Consider the following 25,196-nt stretch of genomic DNA (forward strand, 5'->3'; position numbering starts at 1 on the left):
GACTGGGATTTCTTCTCCAAATTACACCATGCACCAGATTCTGTCTGGTCAACAAAAAAGTGGCAGTATAACTGCATGCTTAAGGTAATCTACTGCCATTTATTTATTGTCAACAATATGTACCATAACATTGTTATTTATTAAAACCTGGTTTATTTACCCTAAAGGATGGCCATTTTTGATACAGTTATTCTTATTGCAACTCTATTTGTTATCCAGTGATGCTGATTTCTGCAATTACAACAGCTAAATATATAACACAAGCTATATTACTCCCCAACCAAATAACACACTGAATATAAAATAAATAAATAACCTCGGAAACAGTTTATTGTGTTTTGAGATGATACATCAGGTGCTCATTATTTAGAGCTACAAAGGTTTAAATGAAATCTCTTCATTACAAATTGACAAAAAGGTAAAACAGATTCACAACAGCATGTACCACATGATCGGAAATGGAACTGGGTTTAATACGAATGCCAAAATTCTAATAATCTACAGCTATCATAGATTTCATACAGATAATGGATTAGGCTAAAATGCACCATAATATTTGGTTGACTTGAGGAACATTTTCCTTTTACATCACAAAATACATTTTGATATCCCAAAGAAGCAGACTTGCAAGTAGGCATTTAAACATAACTAATCTACTGCTACAAAGATCTACTTCAATAGCTTTTACCTTTTACAGGGCTTGTCCCAATCTTCAAAAGATAAAAGCAGAGATTAGAATCAGTATAACATATACACAGAAGTCCGTATTGTAAAGGCTATAAAGAATTGTTGCACATTGTAAATAATGCCTCCTGCTCCTTTTCACAATACAGGAAGTGATGCAATTTATGTAGCATATCTCTTGGTCCACTGTCTGGCTATCCTGTCATGTTCTGCTCTGTTGGTCAAATATTGGGTTGCTATGCTCCCAACTAGAGGATCCGCTGTGAAACAGAAGAAAATTTAATAAGCCAAAGCTGAAAAAATTAAGAATGTTCAGTATTCACTTTTTCACCAGTTCCCCCCACCTATATTTTTCCCACCAAGTGCACCTGTGCAATGTCATGACTTCCAACACTTCAGCAGTGCTACATGGAGTTTTCAATATCAAGCCAAAGCAAAACTGTTTCCAGAATTAAGACACACCAAAAATGTTAATTTTTAAATGGAATAAAAATATTGTCAAATTTAAATTATGGCATTATTTGCAAGTGGGCATACCGAGGGAATTCACAACCAAAAATATTGTTTTGTCTTCAACATTTTATGGTTTCGCCTTCAACCCACAATTTTTAAATGGGCTTGATTTTGTGGGCAGCAGTGAAAAGATAGTGCTTGACAGTGAACTTGAAAAAGCTGCCCATCATGATGTAACTAGCTCCAGAGCTTAGAACTCCTCTATTTTGATGTCACTTTGAATTTAGTATGGTATCCAGCTAATCACATTGAAGTGCCTCAGAGCAGGAGGGGCATGAAATATAATTCACATTTTAATAACAGGGCAAAAAGCCAGATAACGAATGGAGTGCATACATGGGATTAAGAGAGAAGCAGAAATTTCAAATGTCAAAAGAAAATATCAACCAACTGTCAAACGTTCGAAGGAAATGTGCAACATGTATAAAATTAGCCTTTCTGGGCAAAAGAGGTTGTTTAAAAGTAATTGTGTGTTAGTATGTAACAAAAATACTCAGTTACTCCTGTAAGACTCACATTTTTATAGTTTTTTTGAACAGCTAAAATAGTGCACACGCAAAATCTGTGCTTCTGTACATATTGCACAGGTAACAACTGCAACAGTATATTTTGTGGAGGAGTAGAGCTTCACGGACAGCAATTTTCAGATTTCCTACTTAATTGTGCATGCGTGGATGCTAGGAGTTGCCTTCAGTTTTGCAGAGTGACGATGGCAAATACCACAAATTATGTCATTATAACTGCAAATTCTGGTTGAGTAGTTTTTTTTTCTCTACATGTAAGCAATACTAATGTTGCCTAACAAAGCTTACTTCTGGCGCAATTAGGTTTTATGAGTTATCTAATGCATTCCTGAAAAATAATTTTCCCGTGCCTTGGTTTCTTCTTTTTGTTCAGTTAAAAGCATTTGTGCTGTTGAATAAGATAGACAGCTAAGGCTACTGATTGGCTAAAATTTCTACTTGCCCTTTTCTTTCCTTGAATGTTTAATTTATGCGAGAATACTGGTCTTTAGTTTGAGGGAGTATCAGAACGCTCCAGAAAGCGCAACTGCATAATTCTGGCAATCAATGGCCTATCTCCATGCCAGACAACCCATTTTTCAATTATGCCTTTAAAAGATATTAGAACAATGCCTGCAGCCCCTTGTCCACAAACAAATTGAGAGCTGTAATCTGTTCATTCACTGTCCAGTCAAGGTTTGATCTCAGATTCTAGCAAAGGGGAAGGGAGAGACAGGTGTTTCTTTCCCTTGACCCCAAGCAATCCTTTCTGATTAGTATATTGGTTGATAAAGAAAGTTCAGTTAATGACAACAGCATAGTGAAATTCTCAGATCCAATCAAAGAACTTAGATATCACACTGAATAAACTTAAGTCAGGTCATGCTCATAGCTTTGAACTTAAGTGGCACCATTTATATATCTCACCAAAAGGCTACTTCATCTCCCACGTATAGGTAAATGCTTTGATTCTGCTGCAAGTTTAGGAGTGTTTCAATGCGCTCAGGATAAATAAACTTTGGATTTTTATGCCTTGTTACATGCAAATGCACAATGAAATATAGATCAGAGGGCAAAATCATCAAAGCAAATGGAAAAAGTAAGTAATATTGCTCGTGCACACCATGGAGGAGTGTATACTATGCTTGAAGTTGAAATGCAAATTGGTAAAAGCTGCAGTCACCAATAGCTAACATTTGAATTAAGTATATACAATCATATAAAGCTATAAATTCAAAGATGAAAGGATTATGAAGCATGACTATTAGCTAACTGGATCGAAAAGTAGTTCAATGAACACAAAACCTATGGTTGCAAACTAATAAAATGCTTGACAAAGAGGTAGCCACAAGGAAAGATTTATAAGAACCCACTTTTGTTTCCTTACTCAGTGCAGTTGAATGGATATGGAACATGTCATAAAATTCCAGTGGTGCAGAAGGTCATTCGGGCCCACGAAGTCTGCACCGATTCTCCAACAGAGCATCATACACGCACACTGACACAATCCCTACAACCCCATGCAGTTACCCACTAATCCCCCCAATCTACACATCCTGGGACACTTAAAGCGCAATTTAGCATGGCCAATTCATGTAACCTGCACATCTTTGGACTGTGGGAGGAAACGTGAGTACCTGAAGGAAACTCACGCAGACATGGACAGAACATGCAGATTCTTGGGACAGGTACCTAGATGGATTGAAAACTGGCTAGGTAACAGGAGACAGAGAGTAGTAGTGGAAGAGTCCTTTTCTAGCTGGAGGTCTGTCACCAGTGGTGTGCTGCAGGGCTCAGTACTGGGACTTCTTCTATTCGTAATATATATATAAATGACTTGGAAGAGGGCATACGTGATGTGATCAGCAAGACTGCAGATGACACAAAGATGGCAGGATTGGCAGACAGTAAGGAGGAGTGTCAGGCAACACAGCAGGATATAGATAGGCTGGTATATTGGGCAGATAAATGGCAGATGGAATTTAATCCTGATAAATGCAAGGTGATACATTTTGGAAGGAATAATGTAGACAGGAGTTACACGATAAAGGGTAGACCTATTAGGAATACAGAAATGCAGAGGGACCTCGGACTGCAAGTGCACAAGTCTTTGAAGGTGGCAACATAGGAGAAGGTTGCAAAGAAAGCTTATGGTATGCTAGCCTTTATAGGAAGGGGTATAGAGTACAAGAGCTGGCGTCTAATGCTGCAGTTGTACAGAACGTTGGTTAGACCGCATTTGAAGTACTGCGTCCAGTTCTGGTCACCTTACTACCGGAAGGACGTGGAGGCCCTGGAGACAGTGCAGAGGTGGTTTACCAGGATGCTGCTTGGTATGGAAGGACTGGGTAATGTTGGGTAAATTGGGGCTGTTTTCCTTAGAAAGACAGAGATGGGGGAGGGGGGGGGGGGCGAAATCTAATAGAGGTGTATAAGATAATGAAGGGTATAGATAAACAGTGGCAGGCTTTTTCCTAGATTGGAGACAAATATCATGAGGGGCCACGGGCTTAAGGTGAGGGGGGAGAGGTATAATTTGGATGCTAGAGGGAGGTTTTTCCACACAGAGGGTCGTGGGGGTATGGAATGCACTGCCAAGTAAAATGGTGGAGGTAGGCACGCTGGACTTGTTTAAGGTTTACTTAGTTAGACACATGAGCGAAATAGGGAAGGAGGGTTATAGGAGACTGTTTTAAATAAGGATCAAAGCCTCGGGACGTTCCTGGAAATCAACTGTTACATGTGTTGATGTCTTTCTCTTTTACTCCGCGGGTGCGTCGGTCCACCTTGTTGCCTAACGAGGGGCATGCACACGGTGGGTCGTGCGTGGGCTGCTCTTGGACGTTTCGAGAGTAACCTAGTACTTCGCGTCGTTCGTGTACGCTTAAAACTGGACCAGCAGATGGGCACCACGACAGCTCAGTGACTATCACTGTTTGCTGTGCAGATACATGAATTGGGCCAGTATCTGTGAGAGTTTGCGCATTCTCCCTGTGGTTGCGTGGGTTTCCTCTGGGTGCTCCGGTTTCCTCCCACACCCCGAAGATGTTCTCTTAGGCTGACTGGTCTAACAAATTGTCCCTAAATTATTCTCCCCTTAATCTGGTTTCCAATGGGGGTACCATCAGCATAGACATGGGTCAAGGGTGGAGGAGGAAAAACACATTGTTAAGATGGTGGTGTGGGCTCATTGGGCCGAAGGGCCTGTTTCCCGTGCTGTGTTGTTCTTTGTTCTACAGTCATCCAAACTGGAATCAAACTCAGGTCTCTGGCGCTGTGAGACAACAGTGCCAACCACTGGTGGATCTGAATGTGGCTCACCTCTACTTTCCTGCCTACTCCCTGTATTCTGACTCCTTTATACGATTGAACAAACCTGTCCTGCCATCTTCAATTATTTGTGCTGATCCAAACCAGATCCTCCACAACTAGTGGGCTCCAGGGGTTTGGGGTGTGTCATCACCCCCAGAAATGACATTTGTTTCACTTAATTTCCTTTGAAGTTTTTTTTAAAACTGTATCCCACATTTTTGCTTTTTCAAAAGAGTACACACCAATTCCCTCTGCTTCTGCATCCTCTTTAAAATTATATTCTTTATTTCATATTGTCTCTGTCAAAATGAATCACTTCTGTGTTACATTTCATCTGCCACTTGTCTGCCTATTCCATCAACTCAGCTATGCCCTTTTGAACTTGTACACTAATTCCCCAAAGTTCAATTGCCTGCGAAATGTACACCAAGGTCTCGGTCACTAATATACATCAGGAAGAGCTGAGGGATCCTAACACTGAGCCCTGGAGGATTCCACTTCAAATCTTCTTCCAGACTGAAAAATAATCACTCACCACTTGCCCCGTTTCCTGTCACTCAGCCAAATTCATAATCATGTTGTTACTATCCCTTTTATTCCATGAGCTATAATTTTGCTCACTAGCCTGTAGTGCAGCACTTCCATAAACACCTTTCAAAAGTACATTTCAACCACATCAATATTCTTGCCCTCATCATCCTTCTCTATCAAAAACTCAAGTAAATTACTTAAACATAATTTGTCCTGAATAAATCTTCCCTTAATTAACTTCTTCACTTCCCTCCATCCTCACAAACTTATAAAGTCATACAGTTACAGAATTAGACAATGCAGTAAAGACCCCCCGGCCCACTCAATCTGTACAGACAAAAGCCACACCAATCCTCTCCTCTGCACCCTACTGCACACTCCCAAACTCCACAATATCTCATGTTCATTCAGAACCATGTACTGGTAAGATTATAGAAATTACTGATACAACCTCAATCTGGAGCAAGAAGACTTTTACATAAAATGGGCCAAAACAAAGTAGATTCCATTAAACATTACCACAATACCAGAATGAGTTAATGCTTAGGGTCGATAACGTTTTGTCAATTTTGATGAAAAAAATCAAGCTGACATTTTGTTTGTCCCCTCTACAGATGCTGCGTTATTTGATGAATCTTTCCAGCACTTTATTTATATTACAAACATTACTGCTTTGGTTCAAGACAAAACTAACAGTTGGCATTGAAGCCAAGCTCCTGAAATATGGTTATCTGCTAGATTGGTCTTTGTGCAATTTTTTGCCAGATATACATCTCCAGGCATTAACCTGCTTGAACAGAATGATAAAAAACTAGTGGAGAGTGAGGCCAGAAGTTGATTTATAATTGTCTCAGGTCATCAATTGGTGGTGTGTGGGGCGGATGGGAGGCAAGATTATTTGAGAGAGTTTGGTGCTACAGGAGGTTCAGGCTAACACTAATTAAATTCTGTTAGATTATTACAATGTGTATGAGAATCATCATGGAGGACAGATACAGAAGCAAGGTATTTGCATGCAACGTCAGAACTTGATTTTTTTTTGGAGTGAAAGCAGTAGGTACTTCAGCATTAATTAGCAACTACCAACAATGGAGGGGCAAGGGTACTTTAGACTAAATTCTCCAGAAAATGACCAAAGGCAATGATATAATAGTTCAACCATGGTTTAATGAATGGTGGGGTGCGGTCAAGGGATGATAAGCACATAATAAATAGGTGCCTATGTTAATGCTAGACAGTTCAAGGGATAAAGCAGAAAGAGGGAAGTGGGTGATCACCCATAGGCACCCCAGAAGAGAACACTCAGGTGGCAAAAACCCAAGTTATTGAAGATGTACATGGATAAGTGAGGCGGACAGATAATTAGAGTATCAGAAGGGAATGTTACCCTGCAGCATCGTAGTACATGGGACACACTGGCAAGTGAAAGGCGAATATTGGAAAGTTCTATAAATGAGAGGTGTCGATCATCTTTTTTATACCTTTCAGCTGTTTGTTCCAGGTCTGCCACTTAATTACATCATGGTAGTTTAGCACCTGAACTCCATTTACCCATCTTTGTTCCATATTTCACACCCTTATCCAACAAAAATCTATCATTTTCAAAATTAAAAATTCTGATTCTCTTAGCATCCACAGCCTTTTTACAAGGCTGAGAGCGGAATTTCAAATACTTTGCATTAAAAAAGTGCTGCATGTTTCAGTTTAGTTTTGATTTATTTATCCTCCGAACTCTACAGCACCTTTTTGTTCAAGCGGTCTGCCAGTCAGTACTGCAAGCCTGTTTTACCAATGAGATCATTGTTGAGAAACGCTCAGTACATTCGGCTAGCAAAAATTCTAACTGATCTCAAGTTTAAAAAGTATAAGCTAGCATCTGCGGCTTGGAGGGAAAGATTTTCACATTTCTACCACTCTTTGAATGAAGAAGTATTTCTTAACTTCGCTCCTTAAAGGCCTGGCAGTGAGCTTAAGTTTATGTCCCTTTGTCCTCGGCATTCCAGCAGTAGAAAACACAAACATGAGAATTAGGAGTAGGAGTAGGTCACTCTGCAGATCTAATTTTAACCTCACATTCCTGCCGATAACCTTTCAGCCCTTGTTCATCCTGAGTCAACCTCCCTCAACAACCTTTTGAGGAAGAACATTTCAAAATTCTCACAACCCTCAGAGAAATTGTTTCCTCCTATGTCCTAAAAGGACGACTACTTATTTTTTTTAAGCAAGTGGCCCTTAGTTCTATATCCACTCAAGAGCAGGGCCTCGGCAACGAGAACGGGGTTGTAAAGAGCAAGGCTTCAGAGAGGGCAGCAGGGCAGTAAAGAATGAGACTACAGTGGCAACTAACTGATTCAGCGGGGCCATGAGAAGCAGCAGCAGCAGAGACATGGAGGTGTGGAGGACTTGCGGAGGAGCACAGCTTCAGCTTCCAGGACATGAGTTTGAGAGAAAAAATTTAAAATGGTGACCTCACAGGAAACCACAAGTCAACAGTTGGTGAGAAACTGCTGTTGGGAATGGTCTGTATGGAGCTCAAAAATGCAAACTTTTAAAAAAACACCCACCTTATAAATAATTGAGAGATACTGGCAAGAGGGAAGAAAGAAACTAGTGAATCCATTATTTCTTTTATTCTGAACTCGCAGCATTTATTATAGTATTGAAGTTTAAATTAGTGCAATAAGTGGGATAAGAAGAGGCACTGATCTAATTCAAAATAAATTAAGAAAATAATGAGTTAATTAAGATGCAGGACAGGTGATGTGTTTTGAGTGCAAGAGGTGAGAGTTCCTGGACACCAATGTGATCCAGGACAAACATGTATGCAGGAAGTTTGTGTGGCTTGAGGAACCTTGGTTCAGGTTATTGAGCTGGTAATGGAAGTGCAGAATCTGTGACACATCAGGGAAGGTCCACGTTACTTGTGCACATTGTTCTAGGAAACAATCACACTGCATAGGATGAGTCTTCTATTCTGGTTAGTAATCAGGGACAGAAGGGTGCAACTGCAAGCAAGGGAATTCAAGAAGTGGAGGAACATTGCAATTGTCCAAAACGTTGAGGTGCTTGCAACCTGTATGACTGTGGGAACTGCAGGGTGGATTAGCAAACTGACCACTGCATCATAACACAAATCATTCAGGTAGAAGGTAAAGTAATAAGAATATGGAGATAGTAGGGGGATATATACTTCTCCACAGCCAAGAGCAAGAGTTCAGAATTCTGTGTAGCCTGCAAGATGCCAGGGTTTAGGACATCTGCACCAGGCTGGAGTAGAACTTGCACTGCAAGCGGAGGATCAAGTGGTTGTAGGTACCAAATATATAGGTAGGACTCCATGAGCAGCTAAGGACTAAAAGCAGAATCTCAAAGGCAACCTGAACCAGAAGCAAATGGCAAATAAGAATAGAGTTTATGTGTGGCTAAATGATTGGTGTGGGAGAAATAGGTTTTGATTCCTCAGACAATGACATCAGTATTGGGTCAAGTGGGAGCTAACCTGCTGCATGATCTTCACCTCAATTGTGCTGGGACCAGTTTCTGGTGAATCATATAACTAAGACAGTAGAGGGCACGTCAAACCAAGTAGTATGGGTTGAAAGAGGATGTGATATACTAAAGGGAAAGGAGAATATAAGAGATCAGGTTAGCAATAAGGAAAATGGTTATCAGAATGTAGCACGAAGGGACAGAGCATACAGAGTATTCTATGTGAGGAAGGATAGGCAAAAAGGAAAAGGAGACAGTGTCACACTATTAATAAAAGATGTGAGCAGTACATGAGTAAGAAAGGATATTTGACTGCAAGATTAAGATGCAGGATTAGTTTGGGTACAGTTGAGAAACAGCAAGGAGCAGCAAATTTTACCAAGAGTTTTTTATAAGACACCAATAGGAATGCAGAACACAATGTAAATCAGAAAATTGGAACTGCATGCAACAAGTGTAACACATCATTTCAATCTACCCAAGGATTGGGTAAATATAAATAGCACTAATACCGAGGGGGACAAACTCATGGAATGAATACACAATGTGGCACAGCGGTTAGCACTGCTGTCTCACAGTGCCAGGCATCCAGGTTTGATTCTGGCCTTGATCAGTCTATGTGGAGTCTGCACGTTCTCCCAGTGTCTGCGTGGGTTTCCTCTCGATGCTCTGGTTTCCTCCAACAGTCTGAAAAACATGCTGGTTAGGTGCACTGCCATATTAAATTCTCCCTCAGTGTATCCATACAGTGAGGCAACTAGGGGAATTTCATTGTAACTTAATTGCGACGTTAATGTAAGCCTACTTGTGACACTAAGATCTGGAATGCATCTGCTTCATTGCAAGGAGTATAACAGGTAAGACAGATGAACATAGAGCCTTGATTCTTGCACGGAACTTGGATGCAGTTGCGACAAGAGAGACTTGGTTAAAAGAGGGACAGGACTGGCAGCTAAATGTTCCGGGATACAAGTGCTTTAGGAGAGATAGAGGGGAGGGTAAAAGAGGTGGGGGCATTGCAATACAATACTGGTTAAGGAACATATTACAGCTGTACAGAAGGAGGACACCTTGGAAGAATCACGAGACTCTGTAGGTAGAACTCAGAAACAGGAAGAGGACAGTTGCTATGACTGGAGTGTACTACAGACTTCCCAATAGCCCAAGGGAAGTTGAAGAACGAATATGTAAGCAGATTCTGGACAGATGTAGCAAATAATAGGGTTATTGTGGTGGGAGACTTTAATTTACGGCTAGGGGTCTGGACAGTGAGGAATTTGTTAATTGTGTCCAGAAAGGTTTTTTTAGAACAATATTTGGATAGTCCAACTAGAGACAGAGTTATACTGGACCGAGTACTAGGGAATGAGCCCGGCCAGGTCAAAGTTGCAATGGGGGAACATATGGTGAATAGTGACCACAATTCTGTAAGCTTCCAGATATTGATGGAAAAGGACGAGTGTTGTCCTAGAGTTAAGGTGCTAAATTGGGAGAAGGCTAACTACAACTGGATTAGGTAGGATTTGGAGGCTGTTGTTTGGGAGTCTCTTTGAGGATAAATCCACATTTGGCATGTGGGAGTTTTTTAAGGAGCAGTTGATCAGTGTGCAGGACAGGCACATATCTCTGAAAAAGGAAGGATAGAAAAGGCAGGATTCAGGAACCATGGATGACCAGGGAAATTGCAAATCCAGTCAAAAAGAGAAAGGATGGATATATGAAGTCTAGGCAACTAAAAACAGATGAAGCACTTGAAGAATACAGGGAAAGCAGAAAAAGCTCAAACAGGGAGTTAGGGGGGCAAAAAAGGGTCATGAAATGTCCTTGGCAGACAGGATTAAGGAGAATCCCAAACCATTTTATACATGCATTAGAAACAAGAGGGTAGCTAGAGGAAGAGTTGGTCCACTCATGGACAAAGAAGGGAAATTATGCACGAAGCAAAGGAAGTGGATGAGATCCTTACTGAGTACTTTGCATCGATATTCGCAAAGGAGACGGCCACGTTAATATATAGTGTCTCGGAGGGGTGTGCAAACTCTTGTGAACAAGTCATCATTACGAGGGAAGTATTTGGTAAATTTAGAAGCGTTAAGGTAGACAAATCACCAGGACCAGATGGCATCTATCCCAAATTATTGAAGGAGTCAAGAAATTTGATTGCTGGGCCTCTAATAGAAATCTTTGTTTCCTCATTGGCCACTGGTGAGGTCCCAGTAGATTGGAGGATAGCCAATCTTGTCCCATTATTTAAGGAGGGTAGCAAGGATAACCCAGGTAATTATAGGCCAGTGAGCTTGACGTCAGTGGAAGTGAAATTATTGGAGAAGATTTTTAGAGAAAGGATCTGTATACATTTGGAACTAAATGGTCTTGTTAGCAATAACAGCATGGTTTTATATGAGGGAGGTCAGGTCTTATTAATTTAATTGAATTTTTTAAGGTGACAAAAATGATTTATGAGGAAGGACTGTGGATGTTGTCTACATCGACTTTAGTAAAGCATTTGGTAAGATCTCTCATGGCAGGTTGGCGCAAAAGATTAAATCTCATGGGATCAGGGGTGAACTAGCTAGATTCAGAACTGGTTTGGCCATAGACAGAGGATAGCGGTGAAAGAGTGTTTTTCTGAATGGAGGTCTATAGTTAGTGGCGTTCTGTAGGGAACCTCTCCTGTTTGTAATATATATATATAAATGACTTGGAAGAAAATGTAGTTTTGATTAGTAAGTTTGCGGATGATACTAAGATTGGTGGAGTTGCAGATTGTGATGAAGATTGTCAGAGAATACAGTAGGATATAGATAGGCTGGAAAACTGGGCGGAAAAATGGCAGATGGAATTTAATTAGGACAAATGCAAAGTGATGCATTTTGGTAGATTCAATTCAGTGGGACCTATAAAATGGCAGAATCATCAGGAGCATACAGACACAGAAATTTGGGTGTGCAGGTCCTTAAAAAAAGTAGTAGCACATATGGAAAAGGTGGTGAAGGAAACATATGGCACGCTTGCCTTCATTGGACTGGGTATCAAGTATAAAATTTGGCAAATTATTTACAGTTGTATAAAACATTTGTTAGGCCACATCTGGAATACTGTGTCTAATTCTGGTCGCCACACTACCAGAACGGCATGGAGGCTTTGGAGAGAATACAGAAAAGGTTCACCAGGATGTTGCCTGGAATGGAGGGTATTACCTACGAGGAGAGATTGAATAGACTAGGATTGTTCTCCCTGGAAAGATGGAGGCTGAGGGGGAGACCTGATAGAAGCTTTAAAATTATGAATGGTATTGATAGGGTGAACAATTGGAGGCTTTTTCTCAGGCAGAAATCACAATTACAAGGTGGCACAAGTTCAAGATTGTTCGGTGGGGGAGTTGGGGGGGTTGGAGAAGAGATTCAGTGGAGATGCATGGGGAAGTTTTTTTCCCCCCATAGGGCGGTGGCCTGGAATGTACTGCCAAATGAGGTGGTTGAGGCAGGTATGTTAGTAAATTTTTGACTTATCTGGATAGGCACATGAACAGACGGGGAACAGAGGGTTCATCTAGATAGGACAACGTGATCGGCACAGGCTTGGAGGGCCAAAGGGCCTGTTCCTGTGCTATACTGTTCTTTGTAAGAAATAAACAATGGATTTCGAGAACTGTAGATTGAGGAACCAGCTAATTAGAAATCTTGCTTTAAAGGAGCCATTAGAATTAATATGATAGAATTTTACATTAAGTTTGGGAGTGATGAGTCTCAATCTGAAACCAAGATCTTTAAACAATGGAAACAGCAAAAGTACGAGTGACAACTGGCCGAGGTGGAATGGGGAGTTATATTAAAAATGTAAGATGGATAGGCAATGATTAACATTTGAAGAATTAATACATAGTTTACAACAAATTTACAACTTTAAGCCAAGTGATCCAATCGTGCCTAACAGATTAAAGATTCTAATAGATCAAAGGAAGAGGCATATAAAGTTGCCAAAAACTAGTAAGTCTGACAATTAGGAGTATTCTAAAATTCAGCAAAGGAGAACCAAAAAATTGATCAAGAGCAAGAAAATAAAATACAAAGTGAGGAACATAAAAAGGGACTGTAAAAGTTGCGATAGGTATGCAAAAAAATGTTAATAAAGTCAAATGTGAGCCCACTGCAGGCAAAGAATGGGGAATTTATATTGGGTCATGTGGAAATGGAGGAATACGATGCTACTGTGCCTTTAAGAAATGTATTTTAATCATGTTTCTCTGCAGGATGTTTTGTCGGCACTATATTATCTGTAGCCGGTGTCCTTTATTGTTATTGAGGCAATATAATTGATATCATGTTGATTTTAATCTAAACAAAAGCAGTGTTCTGTGTTTTTAATGGTCCCTTAGGATTGCTGAGTAGAGCTTGATTTGGGAGTGATTGACATGTCATGTCAAGTGACTGAGGACAACTATTTTTCACAGAGCATTTCAGTCTATGTTTCGTTTTCAGAAGCAGCTTAATGCTGAGAGAAGCAACAGTAGTTTTTCCTTCTCTCTCTCTGCAGCTGGAGTTTTTATTTTTAAGTGTTGTGTGTGGAAACTGCCAGAGACTGGATTTATCTCTCTGAAGTTTGGCTGTTTTCAGGATATATCCTTCTCTACAAACAACTGATCTGGTTTTCTGTCCATTGGTGTTACAAAGCTGAAAATCCAGCATCATGTGAGCATACCTGTCTTTGTACTAAAACTGAAAAGATTGTATGTCAGTGGGATGGTGTTTACTTTGGAACAAAAGATAGCTAGCTGTTAAGAGATATACTGTGTCAAGTTTAAGTCTTGTAAATGGTAAAAGTTATGCTAAATCTTTGGTATATTTTAACTGTATTGTGAAATATACTTTGTTTGATAAAAGCTTCCTGGTGGGTCACTTGAGTCATACCCGGAATGAAATACCTGATGCTCACCAAGCCGAAATCAAATGTAAAACTTAGGATCTAGGCTAATTTAACTAAACACTTGAATCTTAACACTAAATAAATACTGTGCTATACGTTATTGCAACAATGTGTGGACACATCTATAATGCCGTGATAGTTAGTGGCTGTATAGTCGTCAATGGGATGCCTACCTTCCTCATTATTAGGGCAGCGCATACACACACACTGACTCAGATTTGTGCTCTAGTAGAGCCTCACCCCATGCCAAGTTGTTAATACAGTAACAAGATTGGTAGCTAACTGGCAAGGTGGAAAATTGCACAGGTTTGTCCTATGGACAGAAAGGAGGACAAAAACAACCTGTCCAATTATTGCCCCACCTGTCTACTCTTGACCATCAGCAAAGTAATACAGAGTGTCACAGACAGTGCCATCAGGTTGTACTTGCATAGCAATGAACTGCCTACTGGCAGAGTTTGAGTTCCACTAGGGTCACTCTGCTCTTGACCTCATTACAGTCTTGGCCCAAGCATGGACAAAAGAGCAGAACTCAAGGTAAGGTGAAAGTGATTGCCCTAGACGTCAAGGCAACATTTGACCATGTATGGTATCGCTGAAATCAATGGGAAAAGCGAGAAAACTTTCCATTGATCAGAGACATATCTAGTAGGAAAGGAAGATGGCTATGATTGTTGGAGGTCAATCACCTCAATCCTAGGATATTGCTGTCAGAGTTCCTCCGGATAGTATCCTAGGCCCAACTATCATCAACTGTTTCAATGACCTTCCACACATCATAAGGTCAGATGTTGCTTTGCGAGAAAGCTCTGTACTGTCCACAAGCATGTCAAGCTACTCGTGGCCTATAATTTGAATTCTTCACTGTGCTCTCATGCTGACATTTCTGTCCTTTGCCAACTGCATTGTTCCAGTGAGCTCAAAGTAAACTTCCACAGCAGCACCTTATCTTTTAAATTAGGCATTCTACAGCCTTCTGAAATTAAGTTCCACAATTTTGTATGTAAACTCTGTCCCCCATTTTGTTTTCTTTTCTCTGCTAGTCCTGTTCATTGTTTTTTTCCCTTTCAGTTCACAGTACATTTGCTCTATTTTTCTTGGCAACTTCATTCCCTTCTGCCTGGCAGTCTAACTTTACGTCATTCAATCTCTCTGACACCCTACCATAGATTTTGTCCTTGTCCTATCCATCCTCATACATTACATCTTTAACTTTTCTCAGTTCTGATGAAAGATCATCAGCCTCAGAGGTTAACTCTGTTTTTCCTCTCTGTGCAATTCCTGCCTAACCTGCTAAGATGTTTTTCAGCATTTTCTGCTTTTATTTCAGATGGGGCTGTTTGCTGATGATTGCACAACTTTCAGTACCATTTGCAAATTCTCACATATTGAAGCAGTCTGTGTCTATATGCAGCTGTGCCTTGGGTTGCTAAATGGCAAGTAACATTTGTGCCATACAAATGTCAAGCAATAACCATCTCCCTATGACATTCAATGGTATTATCAACACCTCCCCCAAACCTTTACTATTGAGAAGGACAAGGCTAGCAGATGCATGAAAAAATTGCTATTTGAAAGCTCCACTCAAAGTCATCTTGAAACGAGATTGCACTTTTGGTATAACTACACCCACATGGAATGTGGCGATTTTAAAACAGCAGTTCACCATCACCTTCTCCAGGGCAATTAGGGATGGGCAACAAACAATGGCCAAGCCAACAATGTTCACATCCTGTGACAGAAATTTTAAAAAGCACCATAAATCGCAAAACTGATCAGAAACTTATCATATTAAGTTGCAGCAGATATGAACCATTGACTCACCATAAGAACTGCCACGAGGTTCACAAAACAAAGCCAAGTCGGTTGTTGTCAAGCCAACATTGGGCTAATTCACACATGATATCAATTAACCATACAGACACATTAATTTTGTATTCTACGTTCCTGAATGTTTCTTTATTTTGCTTCATCCATCTTTGTTAGTTGATACTTTTCTTTGATAAGCAGGAAATTCACATGACAAATACCAGTTTTAGATGACGTGGATATCTCTCCTGTGGTATTGCTGTCTGTTTTTTATTGGCTAAAGTGCTTAAAAGTGTTATCAGAACCATTGATGCACATGTTTTGAATTGGCAATCAACACAATTGTCATAAAAATGGAAATGATTACATTATATTCTGAGTGTAGGCAAATCCCATTTCTAGATGCATTTATGAATTGAAAATACAAATATACGCCTTGATTATTAACATATTATTTCAAGTACGCAGTTACAAATACTACACGTAAAGATTTGGGGAGTACCAAGGATTACATAAAGTTATAACTGGGGAACAAGAAACCTTGCAAGGGGATAGTGCAGCTTGACAGGAGAAGGTAGGTGTTGGGCTCCACTAGCACTGCATTGCAGGAATACTGGGAGGTAGTGATAGGAAGAAAGTGACCCAAGGTACATGAATGAACTATTTGGTGGAATAGGCACCTGGGGTATGTTGAGGCTGGGATTACAGTACTAGAGTGTAATCTGGAACCACAACATCACAATTCCCATTATTATCTTTAACTCATGGGCATCTAGATAAGTCAGTATTATAGATAGTCATAAGTTTAGATGTGACAGATATAGAAAGAGTAGAATAATGAGGTATAATAATAGAAATTGAGAAAGCAGTAAATTGTTGAGGATGATTTAAACAAGATGTACACGTGGCAAATAAATTTGGATTTATAACACCTTCCAGACACAGTGTCCAAAACAGCATCAAAGCCAGTAATGAACTTGAAATGTCGTTACCGTTATAACACAAGGAAACATGTTAGCTAATTGGAATGCAACATCCCACACACAAAAAAAAAATCAGATGAAGGAGCAGACACACATCACTTCATTTATTTATAAGCCCAAGTTGTATTCTGCAGCAAAGTTCAGTGAGTCAGTGGACAGGTTTTCATGTCTTCCATGATCACAAAATTTGCTCGTGCCAGATTTTGAGACAGCAAGAGCGGGTGCAGGGGGAGCAGGGGTGAGGGCAGCGAGGATGAGCGCGAGAGCCGGGGCGAGAGCAAGAGCCAGCGAGCATGGGAAATAAAGTTAGCCCCAGCAGCAAATCAGGATCAGATCATAGAAATTCGAAACTAGGTGCACGAATAGGAAAACCAACCTTTCCAGCCTGCACTGCCATTCAATATGATCATGGCTGATCCTCTGTCTCAATGCCCCATTCTTGCTTTCTCTCCAAACTCCTTTGATGCCAATGAAATCTAAAAAAATGGATCTCTTTCTTGAATATATTCAGTGAATTAACCTCCACAGTCTTCTGAGGTAGAAAATTCCGCAGGTTTACTATCCTTCGAGTGAAGGAGGAATGTTTCCTCATCTCAGTCCTATATGGACTATCCCATATCTTAAGATTATGCTCCCGGTTCAGGATTCTCCAACCAGGGAAAGCAACCTATCTGTATCTAGTCTGACCTCTTCTGCTAGAATTTTACAAGTTTCAATCAGATCTCCTCTCATCCTTCTAAACTGGAGTGAATAAAGGCCAAGTTGAAGCAATACCTTGTCACAGGACAGTCTCACCAAGCCTGGTATCAATTAGGAAAATCTCCACTGTGCTCCCTCTGTGGCAGCTATATCTTTTCTTAGATCAGGCAAATAGGCTTCTTCGCCAGCTGAAAGTCAGCCCATTCCTAATGAGGAAAGATGAGGCTTGGATTTCCCACTTGTGATCTGGCCTTTTCCCAAATCCAAATGGGCTAGGGTTACCTTCATCTTAAGTAAGAGTTTTAAAAAAAAATCACTTGAAAATGGATAAAACATCAAAAATGCCAGGAGTTGGAGCACAGGCGAGAAAAATGGCAAGCAAACTTAAGTGACTCACAAAACACAATCTATTGTAAAGACTAACAAACAAGTAAATGCTAACAGCAGCATTTTCCAGAAAATATGGACTTGGTTTCCCCATATAAATGCTGACTTAAAAATCATAATTCAAAACTGACAGTGGTAGTAACATGGACACAGGTGTGCGTAATATACAAGACTTCGAATTTGCATAGCATAAAATTTTCAAGTAACATCATATACGTGACACACACACCCAACGGCCCACACTTCACCAGACTTAAACAGAACCTGAAATTTAGCCTCAAGAATGCTGGGGGAAAAAACCTTGGAATCGCAAGTAATAAAACAGACTGTCAGATGTCATAAAAATGACCGATTATAATATTTATCATATTCACCTGGCAGTAATCTCCAGATTTAATTCTTTTGGTTATCATTAAATATTTCCCATCTGACCATAGACTAGTGAAAGGAACACTGACAAGATTATAATCATGGCACAGAAAAGGGGTCACAACACTAAAAACTTTACTCAGAAGTACATTTTATTGCAACACAATTTCAAGATACCTTTCCTCAGTCAGCTGCTAATACCACAAATTATTGATTGCAACATTTCCACTGCAGGAGTGCTAAAATGCCCCAGATAACATCACAATTTCGATAAGCATTTCAAATTTATTTGTCCCAAATGAAGTCTTCTGAAAACAAAATTTGTCAAGTTATGTTAGTGTTTGTCTGAAATAACAACCTCAGATGACAAAACTGGCCAACTGCTAGAAATACTGCACTGCCTCATCTAGTTTGTTTTCCAAGATTTATTGTATATCATATAGCTTGCAAATGGACTTTTAGTAAATAAATACAGAAAAAACATACAATTTAAATGGTACATTTTGATATATTTTGTGGAATGTATCACGCTCACACCACTTTGGATACCAATTTTATGTCTTAGTCTGTTAAAAAAAAGTTATTCCACTGGACCTTAAGCTAAAGCTCGACGAAATTTTCAAATCCCTTATTAATTATTTGATTGATCCACAAGTTTGGAACTACAAGTCTGGATCGAAGTCTGCTACTGACAAAGAGATTTTATAACCTACAAGGGCAAAAGATACAAACTAGTGTTTAATTCAGTTTCATTGACTACAGCATGCAAGCCAACTTCAGACTTCACAAGCCTCAGGCGAAGTCCTTGGTGGAACCCTGCTCCAAATCAACATCCCTCCTATGGAAGAACGCGATGTCCACCATAAATTATGCCATAAGCCTCACTTTGCAGTATGTTTTGGATGCTTCTTCATTAGCAACAGAATGTTACAAATTGGGCTTTCCAAAGTTAATCAGAAATATAGGGTCCGCAAGTCTAACTGGAAACTTTCACTAGCACTAGTGACTTAAGCTAAACTTTACCTCCACAATATGGTTTGATTTTATTTTGAAGTGTAGGAAAAGAAAAAAGAAACTGAGCGAAGAACTTGTACCTGTAGATAAATGGGATGTACAGTGTGTTAAACAAAGAAGGAAAAGCAGGGAAGAGAAGAATTAGAAAGATAATGAAGGAAATGCATGAATAAGTTAGAAGCCAAAGCTATGAGGAATGGATAAACTGAGGGAAAGAGAAAGAACGAGGATGAGAGAAAAACCAAAATACTTAAATATGTTGCATTTGCAGTGCACTGAAATTTGTACTATTGGCTTCATTACATGCTACTGCAACAGTAAACCATATTTTTGTTATCTGTTCATGATGATGAAGTTGCAGAATATAAAACCACAGTACTTGCAACTAAATGCAAGCTTAAAGATAGGCTGCCAATACTTTTCCAATGTTTAAACGTGAACAGTGATACAACAGATGCTGGTTCCTGATATGCCAGATCTGATTTCCCATTTTTCTCAGCATGATATTTCCTTGACCAAGGAATAAGCTGAAAGCACATGTAGCCATGACCAGATGCAACACACGGAAAGTGAAAAATGTCAGTGGTTCAAAGCAGTTAAAAAAGAAAATGCAAGACTTAATTTAAAATATCCAAAGTTTTGAAAATGACTGACAATACATAAAAAACAGCTTTGCACAACATTCAGTACAGCCTCATTATGCTTCATCTCACCAACTTTCCAGTGCCAATATAGAGTCAGAGTGGGAAAAAGTCTGGAAAGTATCAGTCTGGGCTTAGACTGCCCTCTGCTGCCTACAAGGATGGTGGCAGGAGATTGAATCACTGCTTTCAAAAGGGAATTGGATAAGCACCTCAAGGAGAAAAATGTGCAAGGCTACAGGCAAAGATACAGGAGCTGGATTAGCTATATTACTCTTCCACAGACTCTTTGGGTTGAATGACCTCTTTCTATGTTGTGAACCTCCAAATGATACTGTGAAATGAATAATAGTAATAGCAGGGGGATAGGAACCTATACGAGGAGTCAGAGGAGGGGGAAATCAAGGATAAAAACCAATGACAGAAAAGGGAATAAAAACCAAAGGCAGAAAAGGGAATAACAAAAGTGATAGGTCCAAGGGACTGATTAAGAAGGGGAAAATAAAGTATGAAATAAGCTTGTGGGCAGCCTGAAAACTGATTGTAAAAGTTTCTAAAGATATGCGAGGAGAAAAAGATTAGTGAAGACAAACGTAGGCCCCTCAATCAAAAACAGAGGAATTTATGATGGGCAACAAAGAAATGACTGACCAACTGAACACAAACTTTGATTCTGTCTTCACAAAGGAGGACACAAAATACCAGGAATGTCGGGGAACACAGGGTTTAGCGAGAGGGAGATCAGTATTGGTAGAGAAATGGTCCTGGGGAAACATGGGATTGAAGGCCAATAAATCCCCAGGGCCGGATAATCTACAACCCAGAGTACTTACAGAAATGGTCTGTGGAATCATGGATGAATTGGTGGTCATTTTCCAAGATTCTTTAGTGTGGAGATGCCAGCATTAGACTAGGTTGGCACAGTAAGAAGTCTCACAACACCAGGTTAAAGTCCAACAGGTTTATTTGATAGCATGAGCTTTTGGAGCACTGCCTCTTCATCACCCATCTTGTGAAGGGGAAGTGCTCCAAAAGTTTGTGCTACCAAATAAATCTGTTGGACTTTAATCTGGTGTTCAGAGACAAGATTCTATGGAGTCTGGAACAGTTTTTACAGATTGGAGGGTAGCTAATGTATTTAAAAAGGGAGGTGGAGAGAAAACATGAAATTATAGGTAAGCTTGACACTGGTAGTGGAGAAAATTCTAGAATCCATCATCAAAGATAAAAACAGTGGCAGGATTGGACAGTCGGTATTAATTTATGAAAGGAAAATCATGCTTGACAAATCTGCTGGAATTCTCCAAGCATGTAACTGGTAGAGTTGATGGGGGTGGGGGTGGCAGAGAGAGAGAGCCAGAAGGCTTTCAACAAAGTCCCACATAAGAATAACGTATAAAATTAAAGCACAAGGGGTAGGGGGTAATGTATTCAGATGGATAGAAAACTGATTGGCAGAGAAAAATCAAAGAAAGGAATAAATGGGTATTTTTGCAAATGGCAGGAGTGAGGTATCGCAGGGAGCAGTGCTGGGACCCTAGCTATTCACTATATATATGGATTCAGATGAGGGAATTAAACATAACATTGCCAAAGGTGGTTGGGAACATGAACTGAAAGGAAGATGCAGAGATCCTTCAGCATAATTGGATAATTGATTGAGGGGGCAAATTAATGGTAAATGCAATATAATTGAGTTAAATGGGAGTTTTCCATTTTTGTAGCATAAACGGGAAGGAAGTTGCTGTCTGAATAGCCACAAGGCTTGGGTGGACTTGGACAACAGTGACTGAAAGTAAGCATGCAGGTGCAGCAGGCAGTAAAAAAGGCAAATGGCATTTTGGCCTTCATAGCGAGAAGATTCGATAACAGGTGCAGGGATGGCTTGGTAGAATTATACAGGATCTTGTTGGGACCACACCTGGAATGCTCATGCAGTTTTGGTCTCCTTATCTATGGAAGGATGGATGTTCTTCCTTTGGGGGAGTGCAAAGAAGGTTTATCAACCTGATTCTTGAGATGGCAGGACTGGAGAATGAGAAGAGATTGAATCAGTTAGGACAGTAAATGCTGAAGTTCAGAAGAATGAGGGGAGATCACAAAGCAAGCTATAAAATTCTAACAGGACTAGGCAGGGTAGATGCAAAAAGGACATTCCTGATGGTAGGAGTGTCCCAAACCAAGGGTCACAGTCTGAGGAAACAGGATAGACTAATTAGGAGAGATGCGGAGAAAAGTGTTCATCCAAAGTGGTCAGCCTGTGGAATTCGCTGCTCCAGAAAATAGTTGAGGCTAAAATGTTTCCAAGAAGCATTTTGAAGGGGATCAAAGGATTGGAGTGAGAGTGAGAATGTGTGTGTGTGTGTGTGTGTGTGTGTGTGTGTTGGGGGTGGGTGGGCGTGTGCGTGTGTGGGGCAGAGATGCAAGATCAGGCTACTGAGTTGGATGATCAGCATGATCCGAATGAATGACTGACTGAGCACTGTCAAAAGAGAGCTACAACATGACTGCTCTACAAATATGTGTCTTAAAATTATCTCCAATTATCTAAAGTGTCACTCCTTGGATTTTAATTTGCTTACCTGGATTACAGTCTGTCAGAAGTGAACAAATAGAAAGTAGAACCTTTGAAATGGTCAGAGCTGGACTCCAGTTGTCTTTCAAAATGTCCAGGCAGATTACTCCCTGACTGTTGATATTGCAGTGATAAATCCTGGTCCGGAAAGTTACCTGAAGATATTATGCAAATACAAAGAATTGTTCTTTACAGTGAACAGACCATTCAATAATGCTGTCAATGGTGATCTAAGTTGTGAAATTGTGTTACTAATTAGTTTTCATCGCTGAGCCTGAAAAAGAACCCACAGGTCAAACAACCTATAGGAGGAGGAAAATGGGTTGAAGTGAAAGGAAGGGTAAGAATTATATTCAATAAAGAGGTAGTGTGGCAGCAATCGTCTTCAATTTTTAAGAATATTTAACTTCACCAACCATGTGATGTAATGATTGTGGAATGAGTTACATATCTTCCACTTATGGAATGCAACTTCAACGTTCATAACTGTTTGCTGCATAATAGAAATAAAAACATAAATGAATGGAATAATTAAGCATACCCAGCAGCATCTGTGAAGAAAACAGACAGGTTGTGGTAGCGTTTCCACAGAGCAGGTTGCTTTTTGGGATGGACACAGGATCACCACCTCAACAACAGCACTAACACTATCCTACCAGCTAGCCTTTTCAAAAGCTGTTTACTAGTAATATATTAGTTTGAGGATGGGTCTATACCTGAAATGTCAAATGAAGGACACTTGCAATAGTTAATATTTTTTGTGTTTATTTCATAACTGAAATCAAATGGGTAAAAATTGAACAAGGGTGGAAAAGGATAGAACGATTAGACAAGAGGGAATTATTCTTCAGAAGTACCTTTAACTTCAGCTATGTAGTCTTTTAGCTCAAAACTCCTTTCCTTACATTTTCAATGTAACATTCAACCATAACTGCAATGTTCACTTTTCCTATTTCAATAACTTGGTTTCTGCCTATGATAAAAAATATTTCAGATGGCAAGGTCAATGAATTCAGGAATGGCCACTTAGGAGATTTAAAATGTAAATAATTAGGAATAATTGTCTTCTTGTTTCAGATTCCAGCATTTGCAGTATTTTGCTTATAGAATAATTGTTTGCCTGTTATTAAAAATAGAAATGCGAAGCAGCATTATGTTTAATCAGTGCATAGATATCGACTGTTGTTGAAGAATATATTGGTTCTTCAACAGTGATATCAGCTTGTGTGTATTTAGTATAACTCTTGCACTTCACTGGTTTCTTTGTCCACTTATTTGGACAAGTTATTTTTAATGACTGTTCAACATGTCCAACTGTTTTAAATTTAGTCACACTTGGATCATATTATATGGTCTTCAGAAACAAAATATCTTGTTAAGTGCATCAAAGTAGGAAGTTTGCTTGCATTATCATTTTTTTTGCTTTTATATATGACTCGTAGAGACCGGATAAAGTACGTAAAACGTTATGTTACTTTGGAAAGTGTGATTCCATTCTGAAAACTAACTGGATGAACTAACTGAATATCTCAGACTCTGCAATCACAATGAACCAAATGGCTAAATTCATTACAGTAGGATTTTAACTTTGTATGTCCACTGCAACTTTGCTTAGCAAATGAATACTGACGTTTGGTAATTCATTGTAAGAGCTAACACTTAAAGCTATAAATATTGAAGGAATAAAGTTGTTGTTCCCCTGATGTTGGCAATCGTGCAATCATCCTGATGAGTGCAAGATGAAAAAGCTTTGAAAACAAATAGCTTTTACATAGAATGTGCTTTAAAAAAATTGTTAAATGCACAATCTTAAAGATGGTGCTTCCCTATTAAACGATTGCAACCATATACTTTTGTTGCATATCCTAAAAAGCATTTGCCAAAAAGGTCAGCCTCCTTCACAATATTTCAAAATTTCCCACATCACCTGAATTATTGTAAACAGCAAACAACATACTGTAAGCAGCAAACAAAAATGTGCAAACTATTTGAAAATGTATTTAGATAAATATAATGCATCAAGAATTACCTTTGGTGGTTTGAATGGATAGTCAGATGAGAAAGTGATGTCCAGAAAAAAAACACCTCCCTCATAAACTGAACCAGGAGGGCCTAGTATGGTAGATCGCCATTCATATATATTGTCGCCTTTTGGACCAGCACTGAAATAAATTCATTGACAGTATGTTAAACATATTATTTGCAATATTTCAGAAGAGTTAACCCCATGAACTCAGTCTTTTTGTTCCAAAGAAGTTTTTTTTTGTTGTATATGCTATCTTACACAAATAGACACAACAGAAATATCTTGCATCATGAGCAGTAGTTGTGATCACTTTCAAGTCGATTCCTACAGTGTATAGGCAAAACGGGCAAAAGCTCTGCACAACTCTAAAATTATCTATCCCCACCATACATTGGCACGTTGCATGGCCCAAGTTCCGAAGCACAAATCCTCACCAAAGTCCATTACTTCAAGGGTGACCCAATAGCACAGTGGTTAACACTGCTACCTCAGCGCCAGGGATTCAGGTTCAATTCCAGCCTTGGATGACTGCACAGCGTTTGCACATGCTCTCCTTGTCTGTGTGGGTTTCTTCTGGGTGCTCCAGCTTCCTCCACAGTCCAAAGATATGCAGCTTAGGTAGATTGGCCATAGTAAATTGCCCCTTAAGCGTCCCAAGATGTGTAGGTTAGGTTAATTAGCCAGGGTGAGTGTGTGGAGTTGTGGGGATAGGGCGAGGCAGTGGGCCTGGTTAAG

At 39.7% G+C, this 25,196-nt stretch overlaps 1 protein-coding gene across 2 annotated transcripts in view; it reads right to left on the minus strand.

Annotated features, from left to right (window-relative positions):
- Positions 1-308: 308 nt before the first annotated feature.
- ube2e3 (ubiquitin-conjugating enzyme E2E 3 (UBC4/5 homolog, yeast)) overlaps positions 309-25,196 on the minus strand; it is a 167,863-nt gene continuing 142,975 nt past the window's right edge. For both annotated transcript variants that reach the window (XM_080198895.1, XM_080198894.1), the window contains exons 4-6: positions 24,465-24,597; positions 22,443-22,590; positions 309-944 (exon numbers count right to left, since the gene is read on the minus strand). In XM_080198895.1, coding sequence (XP_080055021.1) covers positions 847-944; positions 22,443-22,590; positions 24,465-24,597 — 379 coding nt within the window. In that variant the 3' untranslated portion in view covers positions 309-846. The remainder of the gene's footprint in view (positions 945-22,442; positions 22,591-24,464; positions 24,598-25,196) is intronic.

This window comes from Carcharhinus amblyrhynchos, chromosome 11 (genome assembly GCF_965287045.1).
Source record: "Carcharhinus amblyrhynchos chromosome 11, sCarAmb.v2.hapA, whole genome shotgun sequence".
Lineage (NCBI taxonomy): Eukaryota > Metazoa > Chordata > Chondrichthyes > Carcharhiniformes > Carcharhinidae > Carcharhinus > Carcharhinus amblyrhynchos.